At 36.7% G+C, this 12507-nt stretch overlaps 1 protein-coding gene across 19 annotated transcripts in view; it reads right to left on the bottom strand.

Moving 5' to 3' along the window:
• The window catches only part of HDAC9 (histone deacetylase 9), a 459669-nt gene that overhangs the window by 97029 nt on the left and 350133 nt on the right, over positions 1-12507 (bottom strand). For 18 of the 19 annotated variants that reach the window (XM_038129895.1, XM_038129893.1, XM_038129906.1 and 15 more), the window contains 4 exons: positions 5413-5468; positions 5083-5170; positions 643-762; positions 220-317 (listed from right to left, as the gene is read on the bottom strand). In XM_038129895.1, coding sequence (XP_037985823.1) covers positions 220-317; positions 643-762; positions 5083-5170; positions 5413-5468 — 362 coding nt within the window. The remainder of the gene's footprint in view (positions 1-219; positions 318-642; positions 763-5082; positions 5171-5412; positions 5469-12507) is intronic. The other variant, XR_005256087.1, reaches the window with a different exon arrangement.

Below are 12507 nucleotides of genomic sequence, written 5' to 3'. Positions count from 1 at the left end.
AAGTGACCAATTAAATAGAATTTTTTTTGTTGATTCTGCATGGATGATCACAACTATTAAATAACCCATTTTTAAATTTACTAAACTCTCATTTACTTGGATTCCAGGATTAGTTTATTTTCACCATGGATTATTCTCCTGACTTTCAATATTACATTAGCTCTTATTCATGTGCTTTTGTTCTGCAAACAGTTTTCAAGACTCTTAAATGGTACCAACCTGAATGCTGTGAGATACTCAACATCACCCATAGGAGGATCCAAACCACCTGTCCAAGCAATATTTATGTTATAACCTTCTCCAGGGCCACTTCCAACCTGAAAAAAAGAAATAAAATGCCAGAAATAGAGAAAAAGTGGAAAAAGGAGGAGGAAAAGAGAGAGGGAACAGGGAGAAGAAAAAAAATTTCTCAAACGTGCATTAGAAACAAACATCAAACAACATGTCAGATCAGCCCTGTTTGACAAGGACTGCTCTGGGTAATGCACTTGTTCTCCACTGGTCCCCTGCTCCCAGTAGACAATTTGGTAATCTGGTGTAATTTAAAGAACCAGAGAAGGACAAGAAAATTAGGGGTAATCATGCAACGCAATTACCTGAACGATACAAATAAAAATGGGGCTCTAAAGAAATAAACCTAACCTCATTTGGGGCTCCACTGCCGGGGAAGAAGTTGCCTTCATCATAGCGATGGAGGGAAACATACAGGATGCTGGGGTCAGCATAAAAAGCCTGCTGTGTACCGTTGCCATGGTGAACATCCTAAAGGAGAAAGAAAACAGATGACAAATGTAATAATGTCCAACTCAGTGTAGAGAGCTCAGTTCTGCTTTCTTTTACACCCCCTCCTCACTCTCTCTCTCTCAGTTTCTCTCCCTCTCCCTTGCCCTCCTTTTGTCTTTCCCTTTCCCCCTCCCTTCACCACCCCATACTTCCTGAACTTTCAGGCAAATTACTCTTTAATGCACTCATTTTTTAAACTGGCTTCTAAAAATCAGGAAACCATAGCGAGCGTGCCCTGGAGACTCCAGATGAGCAGTCATTGAGAAATCCCAGTCCTTTTGTACAATTAGATATTTATACACCGGCTCTTTGTACTCCTTGCCTCAGTGATGGAATCTAGCATCCTGTTTTATGGAGGAATTTTATGACTTATTAACTGCCAACAGTTCATAACCCCTCAGGCTTAATTAACTAGCCTCATTGGCCTCTGAAGAAAGACTAATGTTTAAACTACAAACTAGTATTTTGCAGAAGGATCTATGGTTTACAGAGCTTTTTCACAATTCTTGACAGAACACTAAACATAAGAGTATTCATTGATTTGCCAAGTTCCACTATTGAGGTCAAAGGCTCCACGACCAGCTGAGTAAATTGGCTTTCTTGAAACATTCAGTTCTGTTCAGTCCCTCAGCAGTTAGATCCACATCAAAAGAGATGCCAGATGCGGAAAGGACTTCATACTTCATTTTTGCAAAATCATGACGGCAGCAGTTGAAGACATAGGAATATGATCTCATTACCTATTAAATCATCTGGCAGATAGGATGGTGCCTTCCACAATTAAGGAGTGACCTTGGTCAGTCTCCATATTTCAAACATTATATAATGACAGTGAATAAAATTCTGTCTTTAAATAAAAGGCTGACAAAGAAATGCTGATGGTATATCTATAAAACAAAGGCTGATGATGCAGACATTTCCTCTTTTTTAGTTTGCTTTCACAGTTCACTACTATTCTATGTGGTTAGACACACAAGAATTTTACAAGTGAAAATGGAAAATCCACTTGCCTTTCAGTAAAAGAAAAGTTAAAAAAATGTTTCTTTCCTGACATTTCTAAGAACCTGAAAAAATATAGATATTTTTTATTTTCCTCCTTTAAGTCATCCCTTTGAAATTTCTGATATAGAGAATTAAGGGGGACACACAAAGTATGCTGAATGGCAACACTGTCATTGTCACCCAGTCTGTATTTGGTTTACAAATGTTATGAGGTGTAAATCCAATTTAGTGTCCACAAAACAAAAGACACATTCTCCTCACTATGCCTAGTCCAGGAGGGCTCAAGTTGTACCTCAAGGTGTGCACTGCCAATAGCACAGCAAGCACTGAACATTGCTTGTCGTCCTTGCCAGCTGAAGCAGCCCATGAGTTTCACCCACATTGTTCAGAACTCTCTACCTTGATTGAGTCCGACTTGTACTGCATTGTGCTTGTCTTGGACCCCCTCTGGGACCTCTGTAGGGTAGTATTATAAGAGTTTATTTTCTTTTCTATGTTGAAAATACTTGAAACAACATGAGGATGGAGTTACAGCCCAACTGTGACTTAATGCCAAGGTTAACGCATGAGACGTGCAAAGGAGAACACACTGGTATGAGGCTGTTGAAGATTTCAAGGCATCAGTCTAGTGTTAGATGGTTCTGACTGGCAAATGAAGTAAAATCTGGCATGCAGACTAATCCCAGAATCCCATTCAGTCTTCAGCTGTGACAGAGTTAATTGGTTTACTCCAAACCAGACTCAAATCCTACTAGCCTAAATGCAAGTATGGATGACCCTGGAATGAGGATTTCAACAACCTGACAAGCTATTCTGGGAACATAGATAGATCTGAGTTGGACTTCACTTTGCTATTTTAATTAGTCTTTCTTTTCCATACATATTTGGGGCTTTAGCTATAATCTTTCTGTAACATTTTCCAAAAGAGAAGGAAAAATGTTAAAGAAGCATAGACAGATTTTTTCCTTATTAATTTTTTTATTATTCAAATCTCAAGCTAGTTTTCTTGTTTAAACTTTGATTCCACTAAGAGCTCCTTTTTGAAGAGCAGTAATGTCTCTGATTAGACAAAGGAATGTGTTCTTTAAGACTGCGGATGTTAGCATGAGGGAAATGAGTTTGTATTCTGCCCTTAGTAGATCAAATGTGTTCAGAGTATATAAGTCAGTTCAAAACCAGAGATTTATGCAAATGGTGGAATGAGGAAAAAAAATCCTGTCAGATAGGTCTTTTATTTTACTGTATAAATAGATTAAATAGATGAAGGGAAGACTGACAATTAAAAAGTTAAGAATTTATACATGAAGACATGTAGCAGCTATGAAGACTACACTTAATTTGTAACTAGAGTACACTTTAGTGTGTGGGATTGAATATTACTTTTTAATATTTATATTGTAGTAACATGTATAGCTGCCAACTTGCATGAGGTCCTGCTGTGCTAGTCACTATCAAAATATAATCTTAAAGGTTAATTTCAAGTCTAACATCTGTAATTCCATTCTTTCCTTCAGATGCCCCAAACTCTGTTGGTGGGAATAAAGATGTCACTATTAACTTGTTCATTCATTCAGTTTGGCCTGTGATTTATCCATAGTTTGCATGCATAAGAACTTTTCCATATGAATTTTTGTACATCATGGAGCATAGAGCAGACTAGGGACTGGCCTGCAACTGCTCCAGGAATGAAGTCATCTGTGTCAGCCATATAATTCTTCCTTTTCACCCGCTGAGTTACTCTGGTCAATGGGACAGTTGTAGAAAGGCTGAAAATTCCCTGTCTACTTTCCTGGGTAAAGATACACAGCTTCACAGGTAATCAGTTGCACAGGTAATGATTTGCACATTTAACCTAGCCTCAAAAAACTGAAGCTGAATTTCCAACTGCTTATTGGCTAAGTATATCAAAGGGAAGTGTTTTGGTTTTTTTTCCCAACAAGGCAAATATAACATTTACAGGCAAAACGGCTTAAAAACATTCACAAACTTTGACTAGGCTTTTCCTATTAAAAAATGAGAATAAACAGAGAGTTCACTTTTGACCAGAATTTACAGCAATGAACTGAAAGATTCAAGTCAGCAAACAGACATAACATACAGTAGAAGTGAATTTTTCAGAAATAATATTTTCTGGCAGTTTATAATTCTGTTTCTAAATGACAGCAGAACAATCTGAGAAATATTTCAAAAACATTCTAAGAATATTTAATCCACACATATACTTGGTCTGCCACTCATTTTTCACTTACCATTCCTTCTCCCACACTCCCCCCTTCTCTGCTTCTCTTCAACAGTCAGTACGCATATTTAACTGAACAAAAGTGCTAGATGGTAAGGCCATGACTCCACAATAAGATTTAATTATGAGTGCAGATATGAACAAGATTTAGACTATTAAGCTCTGCACTTCAAAAACCCTTTAACATATTTTGTCTTTAAATCTTTTATCACCTGCAAAAATTAATTAAGTGCAGATGTAACAGGTTAGGTTTTGATGCCAGGGTTCATTTCCTGTCTATGCTTTGTCAGACACCCTATTACACCTCGTCATGAACTGTAGGAAAACAAAAATGGTGCTCATAAATCAGCATTCAACTTTCCTTGGGCTGTGCATTGGGCTGATCCTTTGAGTGCAAGGCAGAGCTCCAATTCATTATTCATGAAAATAATATAGCCAACATGCCAAATGTCATCTGCATTTAAATAATCCATTTGTTAAATTTATTAAGTATTGTGTAAAAATGCCTTCTATTAAAATACAAGACTAATCCAATGAAGTGGATGTTTAATCACATAGGTTTTCTTCAGGGAACCACCAAAACCTGGAATACATGACTAGAAAACTTCTTGGGGGGAACGACCTGTTGATTTGTTTAATAATATCAAAGTTGTACAACAATTCAAATCATTGTGAACTGGGGAAAGTTTGTTACCAATGCAACAACATTCTTTAAAGAATATCTGACTACTTAAAGTTTCTATTCTGTAGGGAAAAGTAAACTTGGGTTCTGTAGGGTTATTTTAACAGTGGAAGTATCAATTCATTTAAGGACCATAAAAGTTGCCCTGATCTGTGCCTTCTTCTCATTAAATTGCAGTTAACACCATTAAAGTGAAACATAGATGTTTATAGCTTCAGTACTGCCATCCTGGCTTTAATGAGTTCCCAAAATCAGAGGAAATGCACACCTTTATTACTTGTAGGTATTAAAAGCAGGAAAGTCTGACTTATAAATACAAATTCATTATCTTTCATCTAGATGCACTTTGAGTGTGATGCTTGCCAAGAATACATACCAGATCTACAATCAATATCTTGCCTATATTTAGCTTGTCTCTCAAGTATTTGGCAGTAATTGCAATCGAATTAAAAAAGCAGAACCCCCTGTGGAATAGAGAAGAACAGAAATAAGAAAGCAAATCAGTCAGGAAAACAGCTATAAATAATGTTCAGAGCATTTTAAAAAATGCTATATGATCTCTGAGGCCATAAATCTGCTTCTGGGAGTACCTAGAAAGCCTTTTCAGTCATCTGCTAGCAATTACAGTTCTTCAGAGACATGCACAATGCAGGTGATTGCCAGTAACCTTAGTGCTCCAAGATGGGCAATATTCCCTGGTACTTACATGGCTGTTGATTCTTCAGCATGATGGCCTGGGGGCCTTACAACAGCAAAGCCATTCTGTAAGAACAAGATAGGTTTTCAATTATCAGCTTAAAAAATACTTGACTCAGAGCAAAACAGAGCAGCAGGCAGAGGGGATTGAAATCTATTAGAGCTTCTTGAGAACTTTTTCTATCCAATCACCTTTTCATAGTACTGCCAGAAATAATACTGTTGAGAACAGTGGCAAATAAGCTATTTAAATACACACATGTGCATACATACATACATACACAAACAACATGGTCTAAAGAGGAGGAAAAAGGCAGGATGAGAAAGCCCTGTTATGAATTCTGCTGTTTAGAATTTGTATTTAAAATGAAGATCATCTAAGATCATGTAATCTTAATTTGCTCTATCTTGAGATGCTTCAAAATAGAAGTAGCTTAAGGTATATATTTTACATGATTATCCATTGTTGACCTTACCTCTGTACAGACTAAATGATAAATTCAGACCCACACACACACACACGTAATTTCTATCAGCAGAAAAAAGATGACAATGAACACCCCATATTTCTGCAAACCATAAATTACACTTGGGAACCTGCCATGCTCGCAAGTTAATAGATTCCCTGAAGTCAATTTCTAACACACTTTCTGGAACTGTATTTATGTACAGCACTAGGATCAGTGATGACCAAGGATTTTTTTGCCTCTGGAGTCACTGAAGATAAAAGAAAAATGGAATTTCCATCCTTCCAGTGTGGGTATGGTAAAGGGAAAATGTAGAAGTGCTGGCAAGGTTGCTCTATTCAGAAAGCCAGATTATATGTTCAAGAAGCAGTATCTCATAAGGTTATGTATCATATCAAATTTCTCTTACAACAGTTAGATTCAGGAGAAACACCACTGATTCATAGTACTTCCTCTTTATTTCAACTACCCAAGATAGTCCTTCTATTCAGTTATATATATGCCATCAAACTAAGACAATTACCATATACATAAAAATAAGAAATTATAATCTGTATGTGAGATATTTGCCCATGAGATATCTTGTATTTTCACACAGCTTCACACAAACACTAGATGTGTATGTATGCCTGCATGACCAATCAAGCATTGTACTCTCAGAGAGGAGGAGACAGGAAGAAAGAGGTTGTAATACTTCTGTATTTTATTCATCAGTATTTAATTTTGATATACTAAAACTTGATAAATGTAAATGTTTAAGTCTTCTCTTACCTGAGAAAAACATAACAATCATTAAACTTTCACTCACACTGGTGCAAATACAGAGGAACATGGCAGTTAATAGTTACATTGATTCCTGTGAATCTGTTTATTTATAATCATAGGAATGTGTGGTTTGTGTGTACCTGTGGAATTGCCTACCTATGTTGCTTCAGTGGCATTTATTTATAAACAAATACTGGGATTAAATGTTGTCTCATGTAATTTGCTGCTAGATGTAATCCAAGCAGACAGCTGCCAAATTTTGTGGAGCATGGCCAAAGTTCTATCAGAGTTCAGTAAACTTAAAGTACAATACCAAGGGAGTGCATGTGTAACAGTGGTTCTTCTGGTCACCATTTAAAGAATCTGAGGGATTTGACATCATTATTTATTTTGCATTAAGTGTCCAAATTAAAAACACAAACCCAAAGAAACAAAACACAACAACCCAATAATTAAAGGCACAAAACCTGTATATGTTAGTCTTCATGCAGGCATGGAAATGGGATATAAATTTCCTATAGATCAAGCACACCAGAAAAAAAAAAAAAAGGCATTATGGACTGCACTAATTTGCAGAACTAAACCAGCTTTAGACTCTCAGCTAAAACTGTATTCTCTATCCTTCTGAGGATTTTTCATCATTTTCTTCTCACACAAAACATGAATTAGAGAAGAATTTGGCAAAGAACTATTTTGTCACCTTTATGAAAAAACAAAGTATGCTGATAAATGTCAGGACAATGAGCTGAAAAAAGACTCAGCAAAGAGGATATTATTAGAGAAAGAGCATGATGCTACCTGCATTTTCTTCTCTCGATATTTTTAGGAATTTGGAAAAACTCCACGAAAGGCTTACAGCTGCTTCTGCTCAGCTAACAGCTCATTATCATCTAACTTTATCAGTATTCCCAAAAGATCAATATAATTAAGATGATTATCTCTAGGAGGATTTCATGGGGCAATATAGAGACAGAAGATATCAGCACTGCTGTTTTTGACAATATGACAGTTCCAGTGTAGGTTTCTCTTCTGTTCCCTTTGACGAGGCTCTTTGGAAGCCCTGTTTTATTACATCTTGGTAATTTCTGGAATCAGAGCTTAACTATTACAGTTCTCCACCAGCACGCAGGATATTCACAACAGGGTCGTGACCACTTTTTATGAGTCTTTACATCATAAAAAGTTCAGTATTCACATGGGAAATTTTCCTATTTTAAGAAATACTGAATATTTTAAGAAATTCTGTGCATATGTCACACTGATGATAAAATACATAGTTGAATTATACCAAACACTGAAAACTAGTTAACATACAGAATTATTGGCAACTTTTGTGCAATTGATAAAACACTTATTTTCTCCTACTTTCAAACTTTGCACGAACACAGCATACATTAGTACAATGTAACATGATTTTTTTTTTATTTAGGCAATTTTAAATACCAGACAGTGAGCTCAGTAGACAGTAGAACAGTAGACTGAAAAGCAAAAATTTACTTTAAAGATAGAAAGACTAACACTGAGCAATATGTTAAAAATGAAGCCAACACACATAAATTCAAAGTGTTTTTGTACAGAGTCTTATTTATATTAGGATACAGACACCTTTATAAGTAGACAGAACATTAAACTGATTGACAGACATGAACATTAGAAAAATGTTTCATGTCTGTGCCATTATGTGGTTACCTTTATTTAAGGTATAAATATGAGGATTAAGAATAAAGCCTGAATAGAGATAGTCTAAAATCTGTGCATATTTGAACAACAAAGAAAGAGAAGTCTGCTCAGACTCAGTTTACACAGAGGATCGACTGCAGATAAACCTGCTGAGTTGGACCTTTAATGAAAACTAAGAAAAATGTTAGACTTTTTCCATTTGTATGAGTCTAAATTGGTACTGGGATGCTTGATTTCCAAAAAACCAGAGGTGTACATCCTACTGTGGCCTTCTTGTGGTCTTTGGTGGTCAAGTTAATCCCTTGGTCTCTAGTGTTCTGGCTTACAGTGTTGGTCTACATCAAGCTTGGGCATCTACTGTGCCTCTCCATGAACCTTTCCAAGACAAGTACTCAAGACAATACTGTAATATGAGAGGACAATCCAGGGCTTAGAACTCACCATCTATTGCAGAGTTCCACTGGAACCTCCATACAGGAGGTAAAACCAGACACAGACAATTTTTCTCTAGGGCATTATGTGCTCACTGTGGCAAGGTGTGAACGATTCTTCCATTCACATGACAGTCTTGAGGAGCTTGTTCTGCCTAAGTTCCAAGTGAACCAAGAGTTACTTGGACAGTCAAGTCCTCCAGGTATGGTGAGAAGCCTCACTGAAAAGCAGTGCATAGTAGTTTCAGCTTAGTACTACCCTAGGAAAATCCTCTGGCTTTTTTAGACTTCGAGAAAAGCCAGTGCCATGCAAAAAGTAGCAATAAACCACAGCAGGTACTCCAAGAGCACTTATGGAAGTAGTAGAAGACTCAGGTTCAACTTCTTGAACATGGGGATCAACTTGTAATTTTTTTTTTTCCCAAACCACTTTGTGTATTTAGATTATGTAGTCCATAAAAATAGATATTGACACACATCTTTTCAGTCTAAGTTTTCTAACAACAGGTCTGGAGTCATGTTCTTCCTCAGCTTTTATTCAAAAATGGTTAATTAATATTAGAAATTGAAGGTCTTCTTGCATTTTAAGCTGCAAACCCCTGTATAAATGAGCAATAACATCTCTGTCATCTATTCAAGAGGCAATAGGTGCTGAAAGGCAGAGGCTTTATATGAAAAACTCTTACCGTGTGGGTGACCAAGCAATACAACAGCTTGCCCAGAAAAGTTGTAGAGTCTCCATTCCTGGAGATACACAAAAGCCATCTGAACATATACCTAGGCAACTAGCTCTAGGCAGCTGTATTTGAGCAAGGGAGGTGGATAGAATGACCTCCTGAGGTCACTTCCACCCTCACCTGTTCTGTGTATTTTAGATGGGTAACTAACTGGGGGTCTGAATTCCACATTAGAAGCTCAATTTGGTCCTAAGGTTAGGTGTTGGAAATTTTTCATTTCTACTAGTCTAAATCCCTTAACCTATCTCTCAGTTAATTCTTAAAACTACCAGTGCTTAAACAAGGCAGTCCTGGACATACACTTGTTTTACATGGAAAGGTTTCAGAATGAGAATTATACAGAAATGTATAATACATCATTATACAGAAATGTATCCTCCGTTTGTCCTGTCAGAATTTATATTCCCCGAGTTTTATATATATATATATATATATATATATACACACATATATACGTACTCATATCCTTTTAAATTCATATAAAATACTATTTCTTTATATTTAAAAGGTGGTCCATACAGTGTAGATCACAGGTCTAATCCCTAAAGTGGCCTTAGTGCCATCCTTAACTCTGCCATCTCTGGTGTAGCCAAGACCTACAATAACAAACATAAGGGCTGCTTTAAGTCTTGGCTGCCTACAAGAATCCACTTGCAACTGCTACCAGGAAGAAGATAACCATATTCTTATCAGTGCCACATGCTGTTACACAATCCCAAACTATGCCATCCATCAGGGAGGATAGGCATAAGAATTAGTGGTGTAAGGCTGAGGCAATCCTTGGGCACCTGTTTGGGACAATTTTACAAGCTACTCATACAGCCAGAGCAGGAGTCAGCACTTGGCCCCGGGGTCTACGAATGCAGTGAACAAGAACCTGTATTTTAACTGAGCAGTATTAGCAGCATGTAGATTTGCCAAAAAACAGTAATGGACACGAGGAAATACTATTTTGTCTTGCAGAGGAAGCTAGTAGAGGCCAAGTACACAGAAATGTACAACACTTTGAAGAAATTAAACACTTAACTTTGATGGAAAAAAAAAAGAGTTCCCTGTCTGCTTTCCTGAAGGCCTAAGTGGATAGCATCAGAAAACACACATGAAAAGCTGGTGCTTGCAGACTAGCTCAGATACAACCATGACGGCCTGTTTAGCCACAACTAGTGTTAACTATATTGGGAAAGAAAGCAGACAAAAGAGTTTTAGTACAGAGTGGTCATGGAAGTAAGCCATGTACCACACATATAATTAAAGCTGTCTGATTATATGAAATAATAACAGTCATCCAGCTATAAATATAACCATAATTGCTGGGATAGAGTATCCAAGAGATGGTTTAATATGAAATTTTGCAATTTTTCTAACTTTGTAAAAGCAAAGAATATACAAACTACTATCTAAAAGATTTCATTGGTAACTTTGATTGAAAGCTTTTATCAATCATATCTTTAACAGTAGTAAAATAAGTATTCATTTGTTACTGTTTTTTACATGCATGAATTGTTCAAAATGCTGTAGATGGGTGTGGAAAGAATGCCTCTTTTTGCGGCTGTCTCACATCACTTGGAATATTTTTTTTCAAGCAAAGGGGGAGTATTATAGGGCAGAGCAGAGAAAAGGTAGAAACAAGTATGGAGAAGAGCTTGCAGGAGAAACACTGTCCAGGAAGCACCTGGGCATAGAGCGCATTTCAGGAAAGGGGATTTTTGTAGGCAACCAGAGGAGCTGTGTGGGGTTTAGTGTTGTTCAGACAGCCATGCAGATTCGCTGGCCTAAAGCTTCACCAGAGGAAGGACACTGTGGGACTAGGGAGACATTTCTTTTCTGCTCATTTTGCTTATTTTTTCTTTAAAATGATTTTTTTGTTGTTGTTGTTGCAAGAAAACCTAGCAATAGAGCTGTGAAATATGGCTGAAAGACTTTTATTTAGAATACTTTTAAAATTAGAAAACTAAGAACTTGGGGGGAAGAGGAGGTTGATTAAGCTAATTCTGTTTATTCACTAGATTAGCACTACTCACCACATGATGATTCCTCCATATCCCTGGGTGACAAAGACCTTGAGAGCAGTAAAAACCAAGCTCATTTGGTATGAGAGCTTCAAGTTCAATTTAAGTCATCTCTGGATTGTGCAAAGACACCAGAATAGCAATGACCAAATTCAGGAGGTTTACTTTGGTATTGATTCAACCTGACATATCAGAAAGAACAATCCCAGGAATGTATCAGATTCTGGTTCAGGGGAAACTCATTTCAATTGCTTTCATTCTGTTAAATGACCCTTAGCTACCAACAGGGCAACTTTACATGTTTGTTTGTGTGGATGTGCATGTGCACGTCCACATATGATATGGCAGAAAACCAGCTTTTGCTTCACTTGATTCTGCTGAAATGGATTTTCAAGGCAGTCTCAGACCATGCTTTTAACTTATGTGCCTTTCTTCTTCAGTGTTCTTTTGAAAAATTGCTTCCTAAGTCACTCGAACTTTTTTTATTTTTTTAAGGGAAGAATCACACAAATCCTACCAGCTCTTGACAGTATTTTGTGTAGGTCTCTTCTGTTTCAAGTTTGCCAAATTAGAAAAAAATATACAGCACTACTTGTTTCTATCACAGAGAACAGTGCTACCATCACAAAGATTTGCATATTTAAAGGATATGTAAAGTAAACTAGACAGTAATCCTTACTACGGGTTCTGTATTTAAAATACTTAATCCTACCATATAATAGTCCTGAAGGGGTCATCTGAGGCTGAAGAAAAATGTTTTGGAAATGTTCCTTTGTATTTTCAACAGTTACATGTTCTGCTCTGGCAGTGAGTTATCTATGATGATTGAAAGTTGGGAGAATGACTCCCATCTCCCCTTTGGTAACCTCTCCCAAAAAGAAGTTTTTATTGGATATACTCTTTTAAAATTATGTTTTTCACCTGTATAATTTTTATTCCTATTAGTCAATCTAAAGATATTGAGGGCAAACAGACAGAGAAATGTACAATTTGTTATCAGAAAATAAATTAAAATA

The sequence above is a fragment of the Motacilla alba genome, chromosome 2 (genome assembly GCF_015832195.1).
Source record: "Motacilla alba alba isolate MOTALB_02 chromosome 2, Motacilla_alba_V1.0_pri, whole genome shotgun sequence".
NCBI lineage: Eukaryota > Metazoa > Chordata > Aves > Passeriformes > Motacillidae > Motacilla > Motacilla alba.
The sequence above is the reverse complement of the archived record's forward strand: the minus strand, read 5'-3'. Positions and strand labels throughout refer to the sequence as shown.